We start from the raw sequence: 23072 nt of genomic DNA, 5'->3' as shown, positions 1-23072 counted from the left end.
TAAATTGATTCATACACTTGCACCCGCAAAATCGCTTCGCGCCGGGCTCCATAAATACTCCTGGCTGCTTTAGCTGCGTACTACCAAGGCGTTTGTACACATACTGTCTTCAAGTTGACGCTTGAAAGAGGAGCACTGCATACCGAGACTAAACATGGATTTGCACAAGGGGCCTCGATATCCAGGCTCCGTAGTCGCCCATCACATCAAAATGCGCTTTCAGGAGGTCACACAACGCTACAGGCGACGAAAGAAGCGCACATCAGGTGCGCCGGAAGGCCGCCCTCACCGCTTTCGGCTGCTGGACCTGCCGCCGCAGCAGTCCCCCACAACCTCTCCCCTCGGTCCCTGCCTCCTGCCTGAGCTGCAGAGCTGCCCCGCGCCGTGTCACTGCTGCTGGCGTGGGAGGGCGCCATCGTGGCGGGCGTGTTCCTGGGGGCCATTGGGCTGGTGGCGGCGGGGACATACATGATGGAGCGGTTCGATGAGAGGACGAGGTGGGGCGTGGGGTGGTGAGGCGCACGGCGGGCAGGAAGGCAGGTGCTGGTGTTGGACTGTGTGAATGCAGTCTGCCGTGGTCCACAGCTGGGTCTGCCGCGGTCCACAGCTGGGTCTGCCGTGGTCCAAAGCTGGGGCGAGGGACGAGGGTACTCGAGAGTCGGGACCGGGAGCAAGCAGGGTCGGGGCAGCGGTGGCCGACTGGTGTGTGCGCGTCTCTGTCTGTGCCGCAGACTGCGTCACCCCAGCCCCCCTCCTGTCCCCCTGCCCTGCCCCCCCTCATGTGAACAGGCGCACCAGCCTCATCCACTACTACCAGCAGCGACTGGCCCTCAGCGCCGAGACACTGGCGGACCTGCAGGTGGGGAGATGGTGGTGGTGGTGGTGGGGTGGTGGGGTGGGGGGCGGCTCAATCATATGTGGGCAACTGGAGCTAGGCGGCTTCGCATGAAGTTGCGTGTGCGCATGAGTGCGCACCGGTGTGAATGTGTGAAAGCCTGACACGCCCACCTCTGCCACATACAACATAACACACCGTATGCGCTCACACCCCTCTCCAGGAGTCGTACCGTTTCTACAGCTCCCACGCCCAGTGTGTGGGCTGCCACCTGGCCGCCAGCAGCCGGGCGGCGGACGACTGCCGGCGGCGGCTGGCGGGCCGGCGGCGGGACATTGAGGCGCAGCTGGCGGCGCTGGGGGCGCTGGAGCCGCCCCCTGCCACCCCTCCGCCGCTAAACCAGCAGCACCTGCAGGGACACGGGCAGGAGCAATGCAGTGGCGGCGGTGGCGGCGGCGGCGGCGGCGGTGGCGGCCGGGCTGCCGGTGCGGGCGGCCTAGCTCGGCGCTGGTTGCTGGGTCCGGTGGTGTGGGCAGCTGACGTGGCGGTGGCGCCGTGGCGGCAGCTGTACGTGGCCACCCGGCTGGAGGGCTGGCGGAGGGAGCTGCAGGTGGGGGTGCTGGCGACGGCGGCGGTGCCCCGTGTGGCTCCACACTGAGCAGCCGAGTGCACCTGCATGTGTTTGTAAGGACCGGGGAGGGACTGACAGGCCGCCAAGGAGCCCTGTGCACAGACGCCGCTCTGCACTGCCCGCCTCCGCCATCCTGGTCCCCCCCACCCCTCAGGCTCTGGAGGCTGAGGCGGTGCATGCTGAGCAGTGGGCGGCTGCCGACAGCGCCATGTGCGGCCGGGCGGCGGACAAGGTGAGGGAGGCCCGTGGGTGGCCTCAGGGCGCAGCAAGGTGCTTTGAGAGGCGAGTGTGTTCAGCTGGCATGGCGGGGACTGCCAGCCGCCAGTGAGCCGGCTGTGCCAGATCCGGGGTTCTGCGTCACTGCCTCCTTTCTGACCCACTCCACCACCCCGCCACCTGCCCGCACACTGCCGCCCGCAGCTGTCCCGACTGTCCGCCGCCCTGCGCCGCGAGGCCGCCACACACGAGGTGCTGCGGGTGCGGCTGCAGCGCTGGCGGCAGTACAGCTGCAGGGGCGAGCCACTCATTGCGGCCAGCGGGGAGGTGTGGGGCTGGGGCAATAGCAGCAGCAGCAGCAGTGGCAGCGGTGGCAGCAGTAGCAGGTGGGGCGTGGGCAGCTGGCCCTCGGGCTGGGGCTGGGGTGCCGCCGTGGACAGCCCCGGCCAGCAGCCCCCGCCCCGGGCCGAGGCACAGAGCAGTGTCAGCGGCAGCAGCAGCAGTGGCAGCAGTGGCAGCAGCAGCAGCAGCAGCGCTCTACCCGGTGCAGCTCTCGCTGAGCCCCAGCCTGCGCCTGCGCCCGAGGCTGCACCCGCCGCAGCACGGGCCACCAAATGGATGTGGAGTGTCGAGGTGAGCGCCACACCGGGCCTGCCGGGGGGTGGGGGTGATGCGGGGGCTGCTTGGGGCCCCCCCGGGGGCACCGGGGCCTGGAGGGCTCTCACTTAACGGCAGGAAGGACCCGAGCCCGAGGAACCCGCGACAAACCCTTGTGCCGCCGCTGGTGTTCCGCCGCTGGTGTGGCGCACACACAGGTGTACCGGCCGTCCTGGATGGATGAGGACGAGGTGTGCGGCGTGGACATGGAGCAGCTCACGGCGGCGGTGGAGGCGGCGCACGCGGCAGCGGCCAGGGAGAGGGCGCAGGCGGAGGCGGAGGCGCGGCAGTTGGATGACGACGGCGAGGAGGAGGGAGGCGGCGGAGGCGGTGTTGGGGATGAAGCGGGAGCTGGCGGGGGCGAGGTGCTGGCACAGCTGCTGGCGGAGCTGAGGCCGCTGCTGGACTCGCTGCAGGGAGGCGGCAGCGGGAGCAGTGGAGGCAGTGGGGCCGGTGGGGGCGCTGGGGGCTTCCCGCGCGGCTGGTGAACCGCACCGTGGCGTGTGTGTGACTGACACGTGTGCATCTGCATTGCGGTACGCCGTGGTACCTGCATTGTCTGTTTCTGCAAGCTACCGCCACAACATCGCCGACTGCGCGCCGCCACAGCATGACGACCCCTGCGCCGATGTAGGCAGCGCACCGACATGGACGTGTGCGTGTGCGTGTGTGCGACTGCTGTGGGCTGTGTGCGGCTGAGGCACACAGAGATCGTGTCCCCGAGCGTTGCCTCCAAGTGCTGTGTTTGTGCGCGAGTGTTTGTGCGTGTGTGTGTATGGCAGTATGTGTTTGAAAGCGTGCGGGCACCTGCACGGCAGGGGGCCCGGCTCGGCTCCATGTGGACACGGGTGTGGGGGCGCATGTCTGTGACGACGCGTGCGCACCCAGGTGCAACCGCCGCCGCCGCCGCCGCCGCACCCCCCTGGCCCGCCGCCCCCGCCCGTGGGCACCATCCCCAACAGGTGCGCGCTGGTGTTTTGTTTGAGTGCAATGTGGGGCTGCAAGGAGCGCAATGTCAGCTGGCGTGTACCTGTGTGTGTCTGACATCCACCCCCGACTCGCGCCCCCTCTCCCCCCGACCCGATCTCTCTAGGCGACCCAACCGCCCGTCCAGCCGCCGGCGCCTGCTGTTAACCCCACACCGCACGGAAGCTCTGAGGCCTGCTGCTGGGCTGTGGAGCTGGGCTGTGGACCCGGCGGCGCCAAGGTAGGGGGCTGGAGCGGTTGAGGGGAGGAGCGGTTGGCAGAGGGGCTGTACGGGGATCCCATCCGCTGCTCACATATCAGCTCGCAATCAAACGGGTGTATGTGACAGGTCCAGGCGCCGGCAGGACCCGCAGCAGTCGGGCTGTTCGCATCGAGAAGCGCGAACCTCGCCGCCGCCGGAACGAGGGTGCTGTTCGCCCTGGGCCTCGACGGGTCCCGCCACCCTTGTAGTCGCGCCTATTGTGTATGAGGGCATTAGCGCGTTGAAGCAAAGTGGCCAGTGCACGCAGCCAGCCGCGGTGGTTCGGTCCGGCCATGTTCGCCCCCTGCGAGCTGTCCCCTGGGTCACCAACAGCAATCTTGCGTGCGCTGGCCCCTCCCAAAACGCCAGCGCTGAAGCTTACTCTGTTCGAACAGGAACAGTCGATACACTGCAAGCACAAGCTAAAACCGCATAGGCGACTTGTGAAAACGAGAACTTGATAGCCGGGCTATCATAATCTGCCCGAGCTCGGAGCCAGCCGCGAGCAGCACTCTTTCAGCAAGGTGAGCTTTCTGCGACTTGCGCCCGAGCGTTTCGTCGACACATTGAACACAGCTGTCTAGCCGCCGCCCGAAGCCAAACGTTGCGCCCGAGCAAGGTCCAGACGGGGAGCGTGAGAGGGTCTCGGTACTAGAACGCTTTTCCTTCCCTGGGCTTTACGGACACACAGCCCGGGCGTGGGCGATAGCGGGCTCAGTCCGGGAGGCGGGCAGGGCCCCCGCGGAGGCCCCGCCTTGACAGGTGCGGCTCGGCTCGGAGTGGCGAGCAGCAGCCGGTGCAACGTGCGTTCATCTGTGCACACGCACGGCAGCTACTGAGCTTGCGGAAGCAGTAAATGGATGCGTTTGTCACCGCCTGGCCCACATCACAGGCTCGGGGTTAGCACACGGCGTAATAGCCGCACTGCGACGGCGTCACCTGTCGCCGCGTACTGACAATGCAGCCTGCGGCAGTGCTGGCGCGGACGCGACAGCAGCAGCAGCAGCAGCAGCAGCAGGCATCAGAGCTGCGGGGAGAGCAGGGTCTGGACCGGCGACCATAGATCAGAGGACCGTCACTGCGGGGCAGTCAGGGGGCGGGCAGTCACCAGGGGCGAAGGCAGCTGCCTCCCCGGGCTGGCGGCAGCACGCCGCAGCACGCCAGCGCTAGGTTCGGGCAGTGCATCTTGGGGCCAGCTGACGTGCCGGGCGCAGGCGGGCAGCAGCAGCAGCAGCCGCAGCAGCACTGCAAGGGATTGGGTTGCAGGGTTGCGGGGACAGGGCATACAGAGCAGCAGCACACCGTCATCGGCGCAGGACCGGGGCCAGCAGCAGCAGCAGCAGCAGCAGCAGCAGCAGCAGCAGGGGGACACGCACAGCAGCGTACACACGGCAGCAGCACCCCCAAGCAGCAAAGAAGCCCAAGAAGCAGCAGCGCCCCAAGCAGCAGCACCCCCAAGCAGCAGCACACGCGCTGCACCTTGGCATGGAGGCGGGCGGGCGCCCGGCAGTGGCAGTGGCAGTGCCGTGCCCCAGTGGCGGCGAGGAGCGGCCCCTGCTGCTGCGGCTGGGCGGCACTGGGGAGATGGCCGCCGCCAGCACCAGCACCAGTGGCGGCGGCAACGACAGCGACAGCAGCCTAGCTACTGCTGCTGCGGCTGCGGCTGCTGCTTCTGCGGCTGCTGCAGGTGCAGCCGCATGCAGCCGCATGGGGGCGGCGGCCTCCGCCTCCTCCGCCTCCTCCGCCTCCTCCGCCTCCTCCTCCTCCGCGCCCGAAGGCGTTCCGTTGAAGGCAGCGGCGCCTGACGCGGGCGGTGCATGTGGTGCGGGTGCCGTTGCCGGCAGTAGCAGCGGAGGTGGCACCAGTCCAGTTGGGCGGAGGGGGGCTGCCGCGCAGGCGACAGCCCACCTGGCGCTGCTACTGCTGCTACTGCTGCTCGGTGCAGCGGCTGCCCGTGCAGCCCTGCTTGTGGCCCACAGCGGCAGCAGCAGTAGCAGCAGTGGCCGAATGGGGTTGCCAGGCAGCGATGTACAGGCCCAGGGCGGCGGCCGCGGCGGCGGTTGGCTGGCGGCGGCGGCGGCCTGGCCGTCCTGGGGCACTACTAGGGGCATGCCGCCGGGTACGGCACCCGCAGGAGGCGGGGAGGGGGCTGCGGCTGCGGCTGCGCGCGGGGCGTGTCAGCCGCACCTGCCTCAGCCGCCCGTGCTGGGTAGACACGGGGGTGAGGACCTGGGCTGTGGCGGCTGTAGCGGCTGTGGCGGAGGCACGCCGGCGGCTGCAGGTTCGGGTAGCTCCAGCGGCGCCGCGAAATCAGAGGGCTCGGGCGGCGGCGGGCGCGGCAGCGCTGCAGGCCAGGACCGGACGTGGTTGTTGCTGGGGGCGGGTCGCATCAACGGCGGGTCGGGCTCTGGGGAGCCCCCGGCTCACGAGCGTCACCCGCGGGAGGCGCTGGGCCCGACGGTAGGCAACACCAGGAGCAGCGGCAGCAGCGGCAGCGGCAGCAGCAGCAGCAGCGGCGGCGCCCTCGGCCTGCAGGCTGCCGCCGAGACGCGCCGCCCGAACCCCTTCGCGGCGGTTGCGGCCGACACGTCCTCGGCCGCCCCGACCACTGCCCGCGCCGGCGCCGCAGCCGCCTCTCCCGCCGGTGCCCCGCCCGACCCGCCCTTCGCCTCGCCCGGCCACCTGGCGTACGGCTACGACCCGGGGGGACCCGACGGCGTCGGTCGCGGCGGCGGTGGCGGCTGGCTGTATCAGCACTACTTCGGCCGCTATCTCAATGGCAGTAGCAGCAGTAACAGCCGCGGCAGCGGCAGTGGCAGTAGCAACAGCCGAGCGGGCGGTGGTGGTGACGGCGTCTGGAGGGGCCTCCAGGGCCGACCGCCACAGCTGCAGCAGCAGGAGCAGAAGCAGGATGAGCGGGAGCACCTGCCTACCCGCGGCCGCCGCCGGCAGCTCCTACAGACCGACAGTGGCAGCAACAATGACAGCAGTGGCAGTAGCGGCAGTGGCAGTAGCGGCTCCGTGCCGCCCACCAGCTGCGCTGTGATGCTGCGCTACGGCGCCAGTGTGGGTGACCCGCTGTCCAGTGGGCCGCACCCCATATTTGTGGCGTCATGGGCGGCGGTGGCGGCGGCGGCGCAGGTGGGCGACAGTGCCCCTGGTCGTGTGTTCCGCCATCCTCTGAATCCCTGCTTGCCCCCTGCATCCCGCCCGCTACATTTCTCTGTACCAATCCTTGCAACCCCCCTGCTCCGCTAGTTTCTCGTGGTTAAGTTCCAGCTATGACCCTTGCATCCCGTCTGCCCCCCTGCAGCTGCCTCCTGTGCAGTCCTGGGTGCTGGGTTGGTCCTTCGACGCCGGCGAGCGCCTGCTGTCCGCCGCAGACGTGTTCAGCGACACCAGCGCGGCCTCAGCAGCTGGGGGGCCAGGAGCAGGAGGAGGGGGTGCAGGAGCAGGAGGCGTTGGGGGAGGCAGTGGGAATGGGACTGGGAGTGGCGCGCAGCCGCCGCTGTCGCTGCAGGTGGTGCTGCAGGTGCGTGTGTGTGCGTGTGTGTGTGTGCGTGTGTGTGTGTGTGTGTGACGTGACGTTATTTGTGTGTGTGTGTGTGGTGGCTGAGGCCGGGTTGGGGGCGGAGGCAGCTCGCACCCTCGCGCCCGGGGCCCGCCCGCGTGAGACCCCTGCATGCCCAACGGTGCATCCTAGCTGACAAGCACACATGCACATAACCCCTTTCCCTGCCTGCTAAATCTTGTGCACGTCTGCAGGAGGGCTACACAAACTCCTCGGGCCAGGTGTCGCAACAGGATGTGGCAGTGCTGGGTGAGCTGGGTGAGCGGGGGGGGGGAGGGGGGGGGTTGAAGGGCGGGGGCAGCTGGGGAAAGCGGGGGGGGGGGGGCAAGCGCTCGGCGCCCTGTGACCCACGCAGTAATCTCCACCTCCCCCATCTCACTCCCACCCCCCAAGGCAACGGCACTCTGGCTCCGGGCGGGCCGCAGCTGTCCTTCCTCATGTTCGGACGCAAGGGCCCCACAGCAGCCGCGGCGGCCGCAGCGGGCGTGCAGCTCGCGCCCCCGCTCTCCGACACCCCCACCCCCAGCGCCGCCAATGCCGGCCTGCCGCCCTTCAACGCCTCCGCCCTGCCCGACTACGCGGGGCCGCCCGCCGCCCCCCTGCGCGTGGGCCCCCCGGGCGGCGTGTTCCTGAACAACCTGCACTGCGTGCCGCTGGCGCAGCTGGTGGCCCTGGCGCAGGAGGCCGCGCAGAGGGCGGCAGCAGCCAACGCCACCAGCAGCAGTAGCGGAGGGGGCAGTGGGGGTGGCTCGCCGCCGCCGCCTCCGGCGCAGCAGCCTGTGGCGGAGCCGCTACTGAGCCAGATTCCGCGGGTGCTGCAGGTGCGCGTGCGCGTGCGTGTGTGTGTGAGGGGGGGGGGGGACGGGGCGGCGCTTTGGTGGGGCTGTCTTGGAGGTGCCCTGGGCCTGCCCGCTCCCTGACCGCGCCTGGCTCCCGCGCGCATCCCCACCCGGCGCTGCACTGGGCCTCGTGACACCCCCGCACCCCGCTTGGTTTGGTTCAGTTTGGGCTGGTGTTTACAACCGCCCACCCCTCACTCCCCACACCAGGTGGACTACATGCCCATCACCTACGTGGACAGCGCCGGTGGCGGCACCACCGGGGCGGGTGGAGCAGGCGCAGGCGACGGCAGCTCTCCAGGCGCCGCCGGCTCCTCCCCTCCTCCCCCCGCGCTGGTGGTGGGCAACGCCACAGTGGGACCGCCGCGGCCCACCTTCTTCACGCAGATGTACCTCAAGTGGGTGCAGGGAAGGGGACACGGATGTGCGCGTGTGTGTAGGTGTGGGGGGTGAATGAAGGCTGCTACTGTTGCTGCTGCTGCTGTTGCTATGGTTGCGGACGCGTGAAGCTGTGGTGTTGGGTGGCCCCGCCCGTGTCATACACACCACTGACGCCCCCTCAACCTTGCGCCCGCGCGCTCCTCCGCCCCCCCGCTGCCACCCGGCTGCAGGGTCAGCAACCCCGGCAGCCGGCGCGCCGTGTCGCTGTCGGAGGTGCAGGTGCAGTACTACTTCAACGGCCCGGACGAAAGCCTGGACCCCAACAGGCAGGGCGCGGCGGCGGCGGGGCTGGCGGACGGCGGCGTCGACATGAGCGGCGGGCCGGGCGGGGCGCCGCCCTTCAGGCTGGTGTGCTCGGACACGTCGCCCGGACTGGGTGAGTGGGAGTGGGAGTTTGAGGTGCGGCGCCGGTGCGTGAGTGCGGCATTGTGACAAGCCATGCCTCAACTGACACCTGCACACTTGCGCTCCCCGGCCGCCTGATCGCCTGCCCTTGCTGCTACTGCCGCCACTGCCACTACTGCCGCCACTGCCACTACTGCTGCTACTGCTGCAGTGGGTCGCTGTGACTCGGTGGTGGGTCGCTTCCGGGTGGGGCTTCCGGGAGTGCGCGGCGCCCAGTACTACGCCACCATCCAGTTCAGTCCGGGGGCTGGCTGGCTAGCAGCCAACGACACCGCCGGCAACAGCAGCAGCACCGGCAACACCAGCAGTAGCGCCAGCCCCTCCCCGCCTCCGCCTGCTCCCCCCGGCTCCGGCCCACTGCTGGACTACGTGGAGCTGATTGTGTCCATTGAGCCGCTGGTGCCCTACATGCGCATTGACGAGCGCAAGGACTACAGGTGGGGAGGCAGGGGGGCTGAAGGGGAGGCGGACTGAGGTGTGTGTGTGTGGGGGGGGGGCTAGTGCTGACAGTGCTCATGCCCACAGTGTCTGGACACACAGCCGTCGTCGTTGCTGTCGCAGCCGTGCACCGGCTAGCCACAGAACACGTCATGTCAATGCCTTCCGGACCCGCCCTACCCACTCACTCAACTCCTGACCCTGCCCCGCTGCTGCCCATCCCCCGCCCCCCCTCTCATGGCTACAGCTTCATAGACACGCCTCTGGCCCCCCGCCCAGACGGCACCACCACTGTGGCCGCAACTGTGGTGGCGGGGGAGGGCGGCAGCAGCAGTGGTGGTGACGGCAGTGTGCAGGAGCGGCTGGTGCTACTGCGGCGGCCCGAGCCCAACCCACGGTGAGACCAGGCAAGGGGGAGGGATAGCCGTCAATGCAGGACTGGGGGGGGGCGTGTAAAGTGTGTATGCGCGCGTGTGCGTGCGCATGCCTGGCAACTTGGCCAGATCAGAGCGCACTCCGTTTCCATGCACCTCTCTGACGCCGCAACTTCCCATACTGTTTCCCCCTCCGCAGTATCCCCGCCTACCTCAAGGGCTTCATCGCCTGGGGCTCACCGCCCTCCTCCGCCCTGCCCGCCGACACCACCAGCGGGGGAGCAGCAGCAGGGGCAGACGGCACAGGCGGCACCTCTCCCTCGCCCTCCCCGCCGCCCCCCTCCGGCCCCCCGGGCGGCTTTGTGAACCCCTTCTCCGCTGCCGGCCTGCCGCTGCCGCCCGGCAGCTCCTGCCAGCGCAGCGCGGATGGCCAGCTGGTGAGGGGGCGTGTGCGTGTGTGTGTGCGTGTGTGTGTGTGCGTTTGTAGATGCATTACTTGTAGGTAGTCAAGTGCCGCGTGCAGACGGCTAGCCCTGCATGAATGTTCGTGGCTCCCTCTCCTGCTGCCGCATCCCACATTCGCCAAATAGGTCACTCCCCTCTGTCATGGACGGCTTTCCCCACCGCACCCCACCCCACCCCCTACAGAGCTGCGGTGTCAATATGGTGTACTGCTGCGCTGCCCCCGCCACCGGCCCCATCGCCACCTCCATACCCAGCGACTGGCAGAGCACCACGTTCAGGGACCTGCAGCAGCAGTGGAGCAGCGCCGCCGTGGCGGCAGCAGCCCAGGCCAACGGCACAAGCGGCCCAGGGCCCCAGGCGCCACAGGGGCAGGGGCCGGCCCCCGCAGCTGCAGCCTCGCCCTCGCCCGGCCCCTCGCCCGCTGCCAGCCCCAGCCCTGGAAACACAACAGTAGGGGGCGGAGGCGCAGGCGGGGCGCCGGCAGCCATTGCAACCGGCAGTGCGCCCAACACGTCGACGGACACGGCCGCCGCCGCATCACCCGCCCCAGGCAGCGCACCCAATGGCAGTGCCGTGGTCGCGCCTCAGGCGTCTGAAGGGGGCGGCAAGGCCGGAGGTGGCGGCGGCACCGCCGCCATTGCCGGTGGCGTGGCGGGCGCGGCAGTGGCGGCGGCGCTGCTGGCGGCGGCGCTCATTGCGCTTTGGCGGCGCCGTCACCGACCCGCCGGCGCGCAGGAGCAGCGGCGGCGGCAGAAGCGCGGTCGCGGCCTGGCGGCGGCGTCCAGTGGCGGTGAGGCGTCGGGGCCTGAGGAGAGCGATGGCGGCGGGGCCACAGGGGCTGGGCGGCACCGGCACCGCCACGCCCAGGAGGGGGCGGCAGCAGGTGGTGGTGGGGCGGGGCGGCCTCGGCGCATCTCCCAGCGCTTCCAGGGAGTGGACCGGCGCGTGTCCCGCTACGTGTCGCTGCTGCTGGGCGTGAGGCGCTCAGACACAGGCGGCAGTGACGTCAGCACCACCAGCACCAGCAGCGCTGCCAGCCCCAGCGCCAGCGCCAGCGCCAGTGCCACTGCGGCGGAGCAGCAGCGGCGGCGGCGAGCCGGGCTGCCGGGGTCAGCGGGCGGCGCTGTGCGGCCGAGTGGGGAAGTCGCGGGCGCGGCCGCCACAGCGGGTAGCCTGGGCGGCGCCAGGGGCGGTAGTCGCTGGGAGCTGCAGCCGCAGCAGCAAGGCCAAGGCCAGCGCCCGCGGTTCACCGGCAGCAGCAGCGAAGGCAGTGACGGCAGTGAGGCGGGCGGCAGTGAGGCGGGCGGCGGCGGCGGTCTGACGGGCGGTGCGGCGCTGGCGGCGGAGCTGCAGGCGCTGCAGCAGCAGTACCCGTACAGCACTGAGATACACGTCACAGCCTCGGAGGGTGAGTCAGTAGGGGGCCGGGGAGGGAGGGAGGTAGTGGTGGTGGTGAGGGGTGTGTGGCGGATGAGCTGACAGCCGTATGCTCCCGTGCGCTGGTCCTACATGGCTGCTGCCAAGATGGCGAGATGACCAGTCGAACATGGCGTCCCACAATCTCCGCCGCCTCCTGTCCTGCCGGTACTTATACACACACACATCCACATGCTCCGCCCCCACCCTGACCCGCGTAACCCCTGCAGCCAGCGAGCTGCGAGAGGTGCTGGACGCAAGCTGGTGGCAGCGCGGCGGCAACGTGCGCGGCGTGTGGGGCTGGGGCGCGGCAGAGGCCAAGATGGCGGCAGCGGGGCTGCTGCCGCTCATGGCGCACCCGCACGCGGCGGCGGCGGCAGCGGCGGCCGGGCCGGCTGCGGCGGCGGCTCTTGCGGCGCTGCGCAAGTACCCCACCCTGCCCTCTGAGGCGCTCATGGCGGGCATTGCGGCGCTGTCGCGGCCCGGCAGCGGTGAGCTCAGGGCGGCGGCGGCGGCGGTGGCCATCACGGCGGCAGCCACGCGGGCTGGCGGCGGCGGCGGCGGCGTGCGGACGGAGGGTGTCTGGGACGGCGGCGGGGAGGGCGAGGCGGGCGGTGGTGGGCCCGGCAGTGAGGCGGGTGTGGGCGCGCCCAGCAGCAGTCGTCTGGCGGGGTCGGTGGGGTCCTCGCTGCTGCCTGCGGGGCTGCTGCTGCCGCTGACGGCCGTGGACGATGACGGCGTGAGGCTGCGGATACTGTGGTGGGTGGGCGGGGCGGGGATGAGCGTGTGTGTGTGTGTGCGTGTGGGGTGTGGTGTTGGGGGTGGGGGGTGACTGGACGTGTGCTGGAGGCGTTGCATGCTGTGTGCGCCGGAGGGATTTGTGCCGGAGCCCCCGCCACACGTGCTGCGGTCAGAGCTGCTCCGGGATGCCTATCCACCCCACCTGCCCACCCACCTGCCCACCTGCCCCACAGCCGCAAGGCCAAGACCTGGACGGGCCGTGTGGCGGACACGTGGGAGCTGCTGCCCGAGTTCTTCCCGCACCACCCGCCCAAGGGGGGGCCAGCAGGGGCGGGGGCAGCTCCGTTGCCGCCCGGGCAGCTGCAGCCCGCTCAGCTGCTGCCGCCGCCGCCGCCCGGCCAGGAGCCGGGCAGTCCTGGAGGCGAGGCTCGGGTCGGTGGCGGTCTACTGCCGCGCCTGCCGCCGCTCATCTCCAAGCTCCTGCCGCGCCGCCGCACCCTGGCGGCCCCACTGGCGGCCCCACTGGCGGCCCCACTGGCGGCCGTCCCCAGTGCCCGCGGCCTGGAGTCGCAGTCGCCCCTGGCAGACGGGGCGGGGGCCTTCGAGCCTGGGGATCGGGGGGAGGCCGCCGCACCCGCAGCCTACCACCTGCACCACCACCGCTCCCGGCCGCGGGACGCACCCGCGCCGCAGCTCCAGCCGCTGCCGCTGCCTGCGCCGCCCCGACTGGGCCTGGCTGGCGGGCCCGCCCAGTCGTCCCGCCGCCTCAGCCCGCCCTTCCCCGCGGCACTGGGCGGTGGCGCCGCCGGATCGCTACTGCGCGGCCCGGCCGCTGCAGCCGCGGCCGACGCGGCGGCCCTGGGCGGCATGGGCCCGGGTGGGGGCGCGGGGCCGGGTGCCGTGCTTCCCTCTGTGGTGCTCCCCTCCCTGTCTCTGGCGGCGGTGGTGGCGCCGCCCATACAGCTGGATGTGGACTATGCGGCGGAGGTGGAGCCCTTCCTGGGGCGGCTGATTGGGGTGGGCGGGTTCGGCCGGGTGAGTGGGCCTGAGGGAGTTGTCTGGATGTGTGTGCCTAAGTGCTTGCGGTTGCATTTGTGGCGGGAGTTGTGTATGCCAGGACGGGTTGACGCGCACCCGTGCCCTGTTGGTGGCTGCTTGAACGTCTAGCACTTCAGGCTAGGCTGCCCAAGGGCCGTGTCTGCCACGGCCCCTACGCCCTTGCCGACACTAACACCGCGCCGCCCCCCCCCCCTCACGCCCCCTGCAGGTGTACGAGGGCACGTTCCGCGGTCGGCGTGTGGCGGTCAAGACGGTGGTCATCGACAGCGAGGCACAGCGGGTGGCGCTGGCGAGGGAGGCGCAGCTGTGCGCCAGGTTCAGGTGGGTAGGGTGTTTGGGGGGCGGGGGCGGGGGCGGCGGCCTGATGGGGCGCAGGGGTGGCTCCGACAATGCCCTTCGCCTGCCGTACTGAACTGGTCATGCTTGCCCCGCCTTCTCCTCCCTCGCCATCCTATCCCTCCAGGAACTGTGAGCGGGTGGTTCAGCTGCTGGCGGCATCATTGGGACTGCCCCAGGGCGCCGGCGCCTCGGGCACCTCCTCGGGCGGAAACACACCCGGCCTGTCACACCCAGGGGCCGCAGACGGCGGGACCGGCGGTGGGCCGCCAGGCGCCGCTGCCTCCCGCTGGAGCCGCGGCGGCGGTGGCCCTGGCGGCGGCAGCAGTGTCCGCAGCAGTGCCGGCGGCGCGGGTGGCTTGTTTGGGTATGGGGGCTCAGTGGACACGAGTGGCGGAGGCGGGGGCCACACGCCCACAGGCAGTACAGTTGCCGGGGGTGGCGGCGGGCAGGCCACATACGCAGGGGGCGGCGCCGCCAGTTTGTTCAGTGAGGGGACCTTTGCGGCCTCGGGCTCCCTGGGGGGCGGCGGCCGGGGGCAGCCCGCACACAGGCCCCCAGCCACACGGCTGCCGCCCGGCGCGGCGGCAGGTGGCGGAGGCGGCAGTGGTCAGCAGCAGGGGGATGGCTCGGGGGGCGGTGTCCGGGAGGGGCAGCCGCAGACCCGGCCGCAGACCCGGCCGCAGCACCCGGCGGCGGCGGCGGCGCACAGCCCTCCGCCCCAGTGCCACGCCGCGCTGATCATGGAGCTGTGCGAGGGCGGCAACCTGGGCGGCCGCATCCACCACCCCGGCATGAGGCGGCTGGACTACATGGAGTTGCTGCAGGTGGGGAGAGGGGGCAGGGGGGGCAGGGGGGGCAAGCAAGTGTGTGTGTGTGTGTGTGTGTGTGTGTGTGTGTGCATGTGTAAGGCCGCCCCGCTTGCCTACGCGGCTGCATTCGGTCGGTGCTCAGTGCCACCACCTGCTCAGTTGCGTCCGCCCCTCCTCCCGCTGCTCCCCCTCCTGCCTCACCCTACCTCACCCCGCCCCCCGCAGCTGTCCCGGGACGTGGCCGAGGGACTGGCCTACATACACAGATACGGCGTGCTGCACAGGGGTGAGTCGGTAGGGGGGAGGGGAGGGGGGAAGGGAGGGGAGGGTCACGCCCAAGCCCAACGAAAAGTTTAATCATCACCTGGAAATCCCGCCCAGTCACGAAAGCGCGAGCCCTGGTCGCCAGCGGTAACCTTAAATCTGGATCATGTTGTTGTGGCCGTCGGTAGGTGGGCAGGGCATTGTTCTTATATCAGTAAAAGGCAAGTTAGGAAAGAAGGATAACCCGTGGCGAAGAGAGAGAGAGCGAGGGTACAGGAGCTCCGGGCGCCTGTAAGTAGGGGGTGGGCAGATGAGAGCGGGATGGGTGCGGTTTGGGGGTGGAGGGGAGGAGCGGGCGGAGGCTGGTCTGTTCCAAGCTCCACAGGTCGACTTGCCGCGACCTCAGCGGCGGGACCCCGGTTGTGTTGACCCCAGCCCCTGCTGCACACCTCATGTGGTGCCCAGACGTACTTGTACGTACCCCCTCCCCACACACACACGCACACGCCTTCCCCCACTTGGTTTATTTTGCTTTAGTTAGGGCTGGTATTCACACACACCCACACCCACACACGCACACGCCCACAGACCTGAAGCCGGGCAATGTGCTGCTGGACTCGACCGGCCGGGCCAAGATCGCCGACTTTGGCATCTCGCGCATGCGGGTGAGGGCTGCACGGGGCAGAGGCGGGAGGCAGGCAGGCAGGCAGGCAGGCAGGCAGGCGGGTCGAAAGAGTTTCTGATGTCGTATATGTTACGATGCGAGGCGGGTGCGAGGCCCGGTGCGTGGCCCGGTGCGTTATCACTTCCAGGGCGGCTGCCATGCCGCCGGAGCTGACACGGCCCATATCATTGACTCCGCCCCGCCCCGACCCCGGCGCAGGACCCGTTCCGCTCCTTCATCAGCGTCACGCAGCAGGGCGGCACGGTGCGTGTGTGCACATGCCCCTGCCACGTGTGTGCATGTGTGCATTGTGTGTATTGTTTTATCCGCACTACGTCAGCCACTGCCCAACGCCTGGTTCCTGCCGCCCCGCCTGACCCGATTATGCGCCCACTGCCACACTGCCCCACTGCCCCACTGCCCCACTGCCCCACCCGCCTACCCGCCCACCCCCGCACCGCCCCTCAGCCCAACTACATGGTGGGTGGGTGGGTGGGTGCGCCGGTGGGGTGGACTGGAGCGGGCTGCAGCCGTACTGCAGGAGTCGTACAGCGGGGGCTGGTCCACCGCCTCATCCCTAGGGGCGTCTGGTGCGGCAGGCTACGTGAGCAGCCGCCCCACCCCACACCCCACAACGCACTCAGTGTGTGTCGCCCGCTCCCCCACACACACATGCAGGCCCCCGAGCTGTTTAACGGCACACGGGTAGATGAGAAGTCCGACCTGTACAGCCTGGGTGAGAACTGAAGGGGGGGAGTAGGTTTGGGGGGGGGGAGCGGCAGTGGGGCGGCAAGGAGGCAGGGATCTAGGTGCAGAGGAGGGGAGGGGCCGTTCTGAGTCGTGAGGCACGCGCGAAGCATGCATGCAGCACACAATGTGGGTGGAGGCGAAGGAGGGGCTCTGTGGGTTGGGACCGACGGTTGCCCTGTCCCGCCCTGCCTGCCTGCCTGCCACTGGCCAGGCTGCATCATGTATGAGGCCGCCACGCGCAAGGTGCCCTTTGAGCACTTGGTGCGTGGAGGCGGAGGCGGGGCCCGAGGAGGGGGAGGAGGAGGTGGAGGCGCGGCCCGAGGCGGTGGCAGGGAGCCGGGCGGCGGCAGGGGCGGCGACGAGGGCGGCGGTGGCGGGGGCCCAGGTGGAGGTGGAGGTGGCGGTGGCGGCGCACTGCCCATGGGCGGCCTGTTCGCCATCATACTGGCTGTGGCCATACAGGTGCGGGGGGTGGGGTGGGGCGTGTATGTGTGTGTATGTGTGTGTGGGGGGGGGGGCGGGGTAAACTCTGAACCAATCCCTTGGGGGGGATGCCGTGTGGGGCGGGCGGGGGGGAGGGCAAGCGCATGGGAGCTCAGGAGCGGCCGCCAGGCATCCGGTACAGCTTGCATACAGCGTCACACACAGCTGTCACACTGCACGATTGATACAACCCTGCACACGACGCAAACCCACTCGGCTCGCCTGTCTCCCTCCATCCCTCCAATGCCCCTCTCGCCCTGTCGCGCCCTGTCGCCCCCAGGGCCAGCGCCCCCCACTGCCCGACAGCCTGCCCCGCGGCCTGTCCGACCTCATCCGGGCCTGCTGGGCGGAGGACCCGCGCACCCGCCCCACCGCCGCACAGGTACCGACACGGCGGCTGACACGGCGGCTGACACAGCAATTGTACCACCCTTTTTGGTCTTGCTATTTATAGGTCATTATCTGTAGTTCCCTGACTCTCGACGCCATCCACCAACAATACTGTTGGAAATACGCGGTATTGGGCGCTGGCATCCGTTGGTGTAGTCTTATGCTCGTTAGCTCATAGAGTCCACTATGAATGGCCGCTGTACTCACATCGCCCATCAGGTGGTGGCCCGGCTGGACGCGCTGATGGAGGAGGAGCGGGCCGCCCGCGCCGCCCGAGCCGCAGCCCGCCGCGCCCGACCCAGCCGCGGCACCCCTGCCAGCAGCGGCCACAGCCCCTCGGGCCTCAGTGCGGACGGCAGCAGCAGCGCCATCGCCCTGCTGGCACCTCTGGGGGCAGCGGGCGCTGTCCGGGGCTCGGGTGCTGCGGGCAGTGCGGCGGGCAGCTCATCCGCCAACGCCTCACCACTGCCCTCCATAGCGCCCGCACCCGCGCCCAGCCCCTACGCCCTGCCGCCCCGCCGGCCTGAGCCCTCACCGCTGGCGCCGCCTGCGGCTGCTGCGGCGGCTGGCCCTGACGCGACCCGCCCGCCGCAACCGCAGCAGCACTTGCACCACCATCACCACCACAGGCGGCAGGTGTGTATGCGTTTGTGTGTGTGCGTATGTGCGCGTGCGTGCGCAAATCGCTTCCCTGTTGAGTGCATGTGGCCTGGTCAGTCTTGTTAGTTGCTATGTGGTCGGTGTGTTCCACGGCCGTTGCCGCCCTCGCACCACACCACTGCACCGCCACCCCGCCCCCCGTGTCCTCCCAGGCCGCTGCCGCAGCCGGCATGGACCACGCCTTCTCCGCGCCGCCCGCCCACCCTGCTGCCACACCGCCGCACCAGCCGCACCTGCCAGCAGGGGCACACCGCCTCACGCCGCCGCACCCAGCCGCCTCCGCGCCGCCGCACGTGCTGCTGCCGGGCGAGGAGGCGGGCGGACTGGGCGGACTGGGTGGTGGGCCGGCGGCACTGGATATGGCAGTGCTGCTTGGCGGCGGCGGCCAGGCTGGCGGCGGCGGCGTTGGCGGTATGCAGGCACGGTACGAACCAGGTGTGGGAGTGGCTGTTGGAGGTGGCGGTAGTGAGCTGTCGCAGCTGCACTCCACCGGGGCCGCCTCGGGCTCCCGGGCTAGCTCCAAGTCGGGCTCCACCGCCGCCAGCCCCATACCTAGCAGCGGCGTGGCGGCGGCGCAGCTCAGCGGCCCCACCGCCCCCACACCCCAGGCCGGCGCGGAGGTCCGCAGCCACGGCCACGCCCGGCATGGCTCACGCCGCAGCGGCAGTGGCTCCGGCCTGACCGCCTCCGCCTCGGCCGGGCTCCTGGCCCAGTTACAGCAACAGCAGCAACAGCAACAGCAGCTGTCCTCGTCTTCCTCCTCTGGGGCGGCCGCGGCGGCGGCGGCGGCAAGGTCGCCTTACGGCATTACGGCGGCCCGCAGCGGCAGCGGCGATAGCAGTGGCGGCGGCAGCAGTGGCATGTCGCCGCTGCTGGTGGTGGGGTTGGGCACACCGGCTGCAGGGCCGCAGCCGTCACCTTCGCCAGCCTGGGCCACCGGGCAGCCGCAGCAACCGCTGGTGTCGGGGGGCCTGGTGGCGGGCGGCGGGGTGACGGCAGGTGGCGGCACGTCGGAGCCGGGCTCGTACAAGGGCCGCAGCAGCGGCAGCAGCCACAGCGCCGCTCCCTCCACGACCCAGTCCCAGCGGGCTGCCCCCCGCACCCCCTCAGTGCCGGACCCAGACTACCTGCTCATGCCGGGACGAGGCGCTAGCGGGGGCGGCGGCAGCAGCAGTAGCGGGCTGGACGGCAGCGCGGGGGCGGGGGGGCACCCACAGCTGCCGCTGCTACAGCCGCTGCAGCACCTGTACGACGGCGCCGGCCAGGTGCTACAGCCTCAGCTACAGCTGCAGCCGCCCGTGCCGCTGCCGTACGTGGCCGAGCAGCGGCCGGCGCACGCGGACAGATCCTACCCGCCGCCACCACCGCCACCGCCATCCGCGCACTGGGGCCTGCCGCCGCACGCCCAGCACTCACCCAGCGCCTCCTCGCCCTCCACCTCGCCCACCACTCCGGACACGGCGCCGGACCGGCCGCCCGCACTGGAGTCCGCCGCTGCCGGTGGGCCGGGCCTGCCGCCGCCTGCCGCCGCCTTCCCGCAGCTGCCGGCCTTTGCCCAGCGGCAGCGGCGCAAGGACTCGTGGGTGCGGCCCGGCGGTGTGCTGGCGCCCCTGCTGCCGTCCGTGGCGGAGGACCGATCTGTGGCCCCCGGGGAGCTGTCGCCGCAACCCCGCCACCCCCACCACCCCCACCTGATGGCCAGGCGGGGCGATACCGGCGGCGGCGCCAGCAGCGGCAGTGGCGAGGGTAGCAGCAGCGGCAGCGAGGCCGGCAGCAGCAGCTCTGGCAGTGGCAGCAACGGTGAAGGCGGAAACGGCGGCACCGGCCAGGCGGCACGGCCGGTGCTGCTGCCGCCTCCCGCGAGCGATGCAGGCGCCGCCGCGTCCCCAGGTGTGGCGGCCGCGTATGCGCCACTGCCGCTGCAAGAGGCACTTTCTGGAGGGGGGGCGCCGGCTCATGAGGGGTCTGCAGAGGAGGGCGGTGTTGGCACGCGGCGCCGCTTCGGTGCCACACCCAGCGACGCTACGTCTGCAGCTGCCGCGCCGGTGGGTGGTGGCAGTGACCGCTTTGACCGGTTTTTCTCCGCGCGCAGCCGCTACTCGGCGGGCGAGGCGGAGGAGTGGCCACACGCCGTGGCGGCGGGTGCAGGCGCGGTGCCCTCTGGATGCGTGTCGGGCCGTGAGAGCCCTGCCTCGGAGGCAGGCGGTCACGGCAGTCGGGCCAGCATCAGCAGCAGTGGCAGCTATGAGCTAGGCGGCAGCAATGGGGTTGAGGCGGCACCGCGGCGGCATCCCCAGGGCCGGGGGCAGCTGGCGGGCATCCAGGAGTCGCCGCGCGCACCCCCCGACCTGCAAGGCCTAGACCAGGACCCACAGCACCCACACCCACCTGGGGCGCTGCCCTCCGCCTTCGCGGCCGCCGCCCATCACACGCACCTGCGCCCCCTGCGGCAACTGCGCCCCCATACCCATCCTCACCCCCACCCTGCCGACCGGGCTGCCGCTCACCGCCTCCACCCGCCCCCGCCCCCGCCCCCGCCCCCGGAGCAGCCCCTCCAGGCGGGTCCGCCTGCGCGCGAGCCAGCCGCCTGGCCCCAGGGCCCACAGCCGCAGATGCGGCCGCCGCAGCAGCTACGGCAGGTGGCCTACTCGGCCCAGCCGCCGCCGCAGCCTCCGGTGGGAGCGGGCGGTGCGGCCGGGGCGCCGCGGCGCCGCACCACCGACACGAAGACGGAAGGGGGCGGCGGAATGGGCGGCAACAGCGGCGGCAGTGGCGGCAGCGGGGACAGCGGCCAAACCCACATAACCGGTCGCACCACCTCCCACACGGCCTCGCTAGTCCCGCGCAGCAGTACCACGTCTGCCAGTGCCTTCACGCCGCGGACCGAGTTCAGCAGTGGCAACGGAGAGTCCCAGCCGCAGCAGCTGCCGCAGCAGCAGCCGCAGCAGCGGCTGTCCTACCACGACCCCCTGTTGCTGCAGCCCGGCTCTACAGCGGTGTCTTTTGCGGACGCCGCCCCGCCTGGCACTGCAAGCCCGCACCCTTATTTGCCGTACTCTGCCGGTTCCGGGCCGCCGCAGCCGTTCTTACAAGTGGCCGGGCGGGCTTCGCCACTTTGCGGCGGCGGCGCCGCCGCCGCCCGAGGCGTGGAGCTCACCGCCCGACCGCAGCAGCAGCAGCAGCTGCAGCCGCAGCAGCCGCAGCCCAATGGGCAGTGGGGTGCTTCAGAGTCGGCCCAGCCCCAGGGCATCAGTGGCGCCAGGGCCGGCAGTGCGCACCACCTGGGAGCCCACCCGCCGCCCCCACCGGGCGCCATGCCTAGTCCTCAAGGGGAAGATGAGGCAGAGGCCGCAGCAGCGGCAGCGGCGGCTCAGGAGGAGGAGCCTGAGGGCGGTGGTGACGGCGGTGGTGTAGGCGGCGGCAAGTGGTGGCCCTGGTGGCTGTGGCGGTCACCGCCCCAGCAGCATTCGTCGCACGCGCAACAGCCACAGCAGTCTCATCCACAGAGGTTCCCCCAGTCGCCGCAGCAGTTGCCGCAGCCACAGCCGGCGGCAAACCAGCCCCGCCCTAGCGCAAGCGCTACAGCTGACCCACCAGGCCAGCAGGTGGGCCGCAATCACCACCGCCAGAACGCCGATGCCCCCCAAGCTGCGCAGCGCGCTGTCCCAGCGCCGCCGCCGCCACTGCACCTGGCCGCCGCTGACCACAGCCTGGGCGGCGCCGTGTCCTCATCCTCGCCGCGCTACGGGGCACCGCCGTCGCTGTCCTCCCAGTCCCACTGCCACTGGGCCGACCCCAGCACCCTGGACGGCGGCACGGGCGGCATGGGCGGCAGTGCCGGTCCGCGCACGGCTGCGTCTTCGGCCCTGCTGAGCCGCACCGTCACGGCCTGCAGCGGTCAGCACTCGTACGCGCCACCCAGCACCGCCACCGGCAGTGGCACTGCCTGTACCGACACGGCCGCAGCCGCGACAGCAGGCGCCTCCCCATGTCCCGTGACCAGCAGTTCATACGGCGCTGCTGCCACTGCTCCGGGCGAGCACGTGCCCCACCAGCTGCAGTACCAGCCGAGGTACACATGCCTTGGTCGCGGATCTGAGAGGTCGGACGATGGCAGTGCGGGCGGCAGTGCTGTACAGCGGCAGCCTCAGCCGCAGTGGGGTGCAGAGGCGGTGCCAGCGGCTGCACCTGCCGCTGGTGCTGGTGCGGGGGGCGCATTCCGAGCCACCGGCCCAGGTGTGGCAGTGAACCGCCCGGGCATGGGTGCGGCGCCGCCTCAGCCGCAGCCGCAGCAGCCTTCTGCTGGCCTGCCTTCACCGGCAGCGGCTGCACTGGCGGCCGTGTGGGCACCTGCTGCTGCACTGGCGGCGGGCGGGGCCGAGCCCTATGGCGGCTCGACCCCTGGGCCCGCACAGCAGTAGCGGCGCGCAGACAACTGGTCTGCTTTTTGATGGGGTATGTATGCATGTGGCGGCGTTGCACGGGTTGTTGCTAGCGAGCAATAGGAAGGAGGGAGGGGAGCCCGCAGGACTGTGTGGCGATGCAGGCGATGCGCTTGAGAGACACAAGGAGAGGGGGTCGATACCGTGCGTGCACATTCGGTCGTGGTGTGTGGTTGTTGAGTGAGGCTGTCGTGTATGGGCGGCGCGCTGCCTCAACAACACAGGAGTGCAGGTAGTCAGGGCTGCCACCCAGCCTGTCACCCACTGCACTGCAACAACTTCAAGTGGCTGATTCGCCGCATGGCACTGCAGATTTGGCCCATCCTGGAACGGTCGGAGGGGGGGCGGCAGCCGGCCACCTAGGCTATCCTGGGGCAAGGTTGCTGTCCGCTGCGGCGTCAGGCTAAGATTGTGGCTGCTACCGTATTGGGGCACCATCAGACCTGTTGCTTTGTGCGGTAGCCGGGGGTATGAACTCGAGTGATTCATGCTTTAGTCTCATGAAGGGGCCTTCCACGTGTGTGTGTATGTAGCAGGGGGTGTTGTGCATCGGCTGCAATGGGTCGTGAACCCCTCTTTGAACCCCATGGCACATGTGACAAGAAAGTGGTTCTTCCCTGTCAGACAAATTGGGCTGCGCCCAAGCCACGTTGGTGCAAGTCCGAGGGTCTGAGGCCGCAACCACTCTACCTCCCGGCCGGCCATTGCTGGGGGCTGTTTGTACACGCACCGCCCGCCATGTGTCCAGCCAGGTCCCGCTGCGGGCAACATACCAAACAGCACTTAACAATACTAATACGTAGCAGTCGCGGTTTGTGCCAGTATGATACTTTTTGCCGACGCACGGACAGGGACAGTGTTCCTGGGGCCGTGGGGGGCTTCGCCCTCCCCCCCTGGAACGCTGCGCTGGGGGGGGCTCAGCACTTAAAAATACCACACACCGTGCCATGCTATG

The 23072-nt window shown here is 70.5% G+C and overlaps 2 protein-coding genes across 5 annotated transcripts; both read left to right on the top strand.

Annotated features, from left to right (window-relative positions):
* Positions 1-55: 55 nt before the first annotated feature.
* On the top strand, positions 56-3211 carry CHLRE_03g144031v5 (uncharacterized protein). Its single transcript, XM_043060365.1, has 7 exons — positions 56-266; positions 371-497; positions 790-859; positions 1059-1445; positions 1621-1698; positions 1887-2315; positions 2498-3211. The coding sequence occupies exons 1-7, from the start codon at positions 212-214 to the stop codon at positions 2825-2827; spliced, it is 1476 nt and encodes a 491-aa protein (XP_042925494.1). The 5' UTR covers positions 56-211; the 3' UTR covers positions 2828-3211.
* Positions 3212-3285: 74 nt separating this feature from the next.
* On the top strand, positions 3286-23051 carry CHLRE_03g144011v5 (uncharacterized protein). Of its 4 annotated transcripts, none has more exons than XM_043060363.1 (25): positions 3286-3301; positions 3433-3546; positions 4460-6708; positions 6881-7099; positions 7333-7387; positions 7532-7959; positions 8188-8375; positions 8589-8794; positions 8975-9260; positions 9509-9658; positions 9835-10072; positions 10284-11508; positions 11747-12275; positions 12491-13292; positions 13525-13637; positions 13780-14479; positions 14690-14750; positions 15317-15393; positions 15612-15656; positions 15861-15872; positions 16071-16128; positions 16354-16604; positions 16906-17007; positions 17235-17651; positions 17828-23051. In XM_043060363.1, the coding sequence occupies exons 3-25, from the start codon at positions 5053-5055 to the stop codon at positions 22094-22096; spliced, it is 12087 nt and encodes a 4028-aa protein (XP_042925492.1). In that variant the 5' UTR covers positions 3286-3301; positions 3433-3546; positions 4460-5052; the 3' UTR covers positions 22097-23051. The 4 variants fall into 4 exon arrangements, with proteins under 4 accessions (XP_042925492.1, XP_042925493.1, XP_042925491.1 ...); XM_043060361.1 differs by having other exon boundaries at positions 7333-7396; XM_043060364.1 differs by lacking the exon at positions 15861-15872.
* The last annotated feature ends 21 nt before the right edge of the window (positions 23052-23072 follow it).

This window comes from Chlamydomonas reinhardtii, chromosome 3 (assembly GCF_000002595.2).
Source record: "Chlamydomonas reinhardtii strain CC-503 cw92 mt+ chromosome 3, whole genome shotgun sequence".
In the NCBI taxonomy this organism is placed as follows: Eukaryota; Viridiplantae; Chlorophyta; class Chlorophyceae; order Chlamydomonadales; family Chlamydomonadaceae; genus Chlamydomonas; species Chlamydomonas reinhardtii.
Note: the sequence above shows the minus strand (reverse complement) of the source record. Positions and strands in the feature narration are given on the sequence as shown.

Coding starts and splice junctions, on each gene's coding strand:
- CHLRE_03g144011v5 (XM_043060361.1), top strand. CDS start 5,053: ATGGAGGCGGGCGGGCGCCCGGCAGTGGCAGTGGCAGTGCCGTGCCCC. Junction 16,129..16,353: donor GTCCGACCTGTACAGCCTGG/GTGAGAACTGAA, acceptor GCCACTGGCCAG/GCTGCATCATGTATGAGGCC. Junction 17,652..17,827: donor ATCACCACCACAGGCGGCAG/GTGTGTATGCGT, acceptor GTGTCCTCCCAG/GCCGCTGCCGCAGCCGGCAT.
- CHLRE_03g144031v5 (XM_043060365.1), top strand. CDS start 212: ATGCGCTTTCAGGAGGTCACACAACGCTACAGGCGACGAAAGAAGCGC. Junction 860..1,058: donor AGACACTGGCGGACCTGCAG/GTGGGGAGATGG, acceptor ACCCCTCTCCAG/GAGTCGTACCGTTTCTACAG. Junction 2,316..2,497: donor AATGGATGTGGAGTGTCGAG/GTGAGCGCCACA, acceptor GCGCACACACAG/GTGTACCGGCCGTCCTGGAT.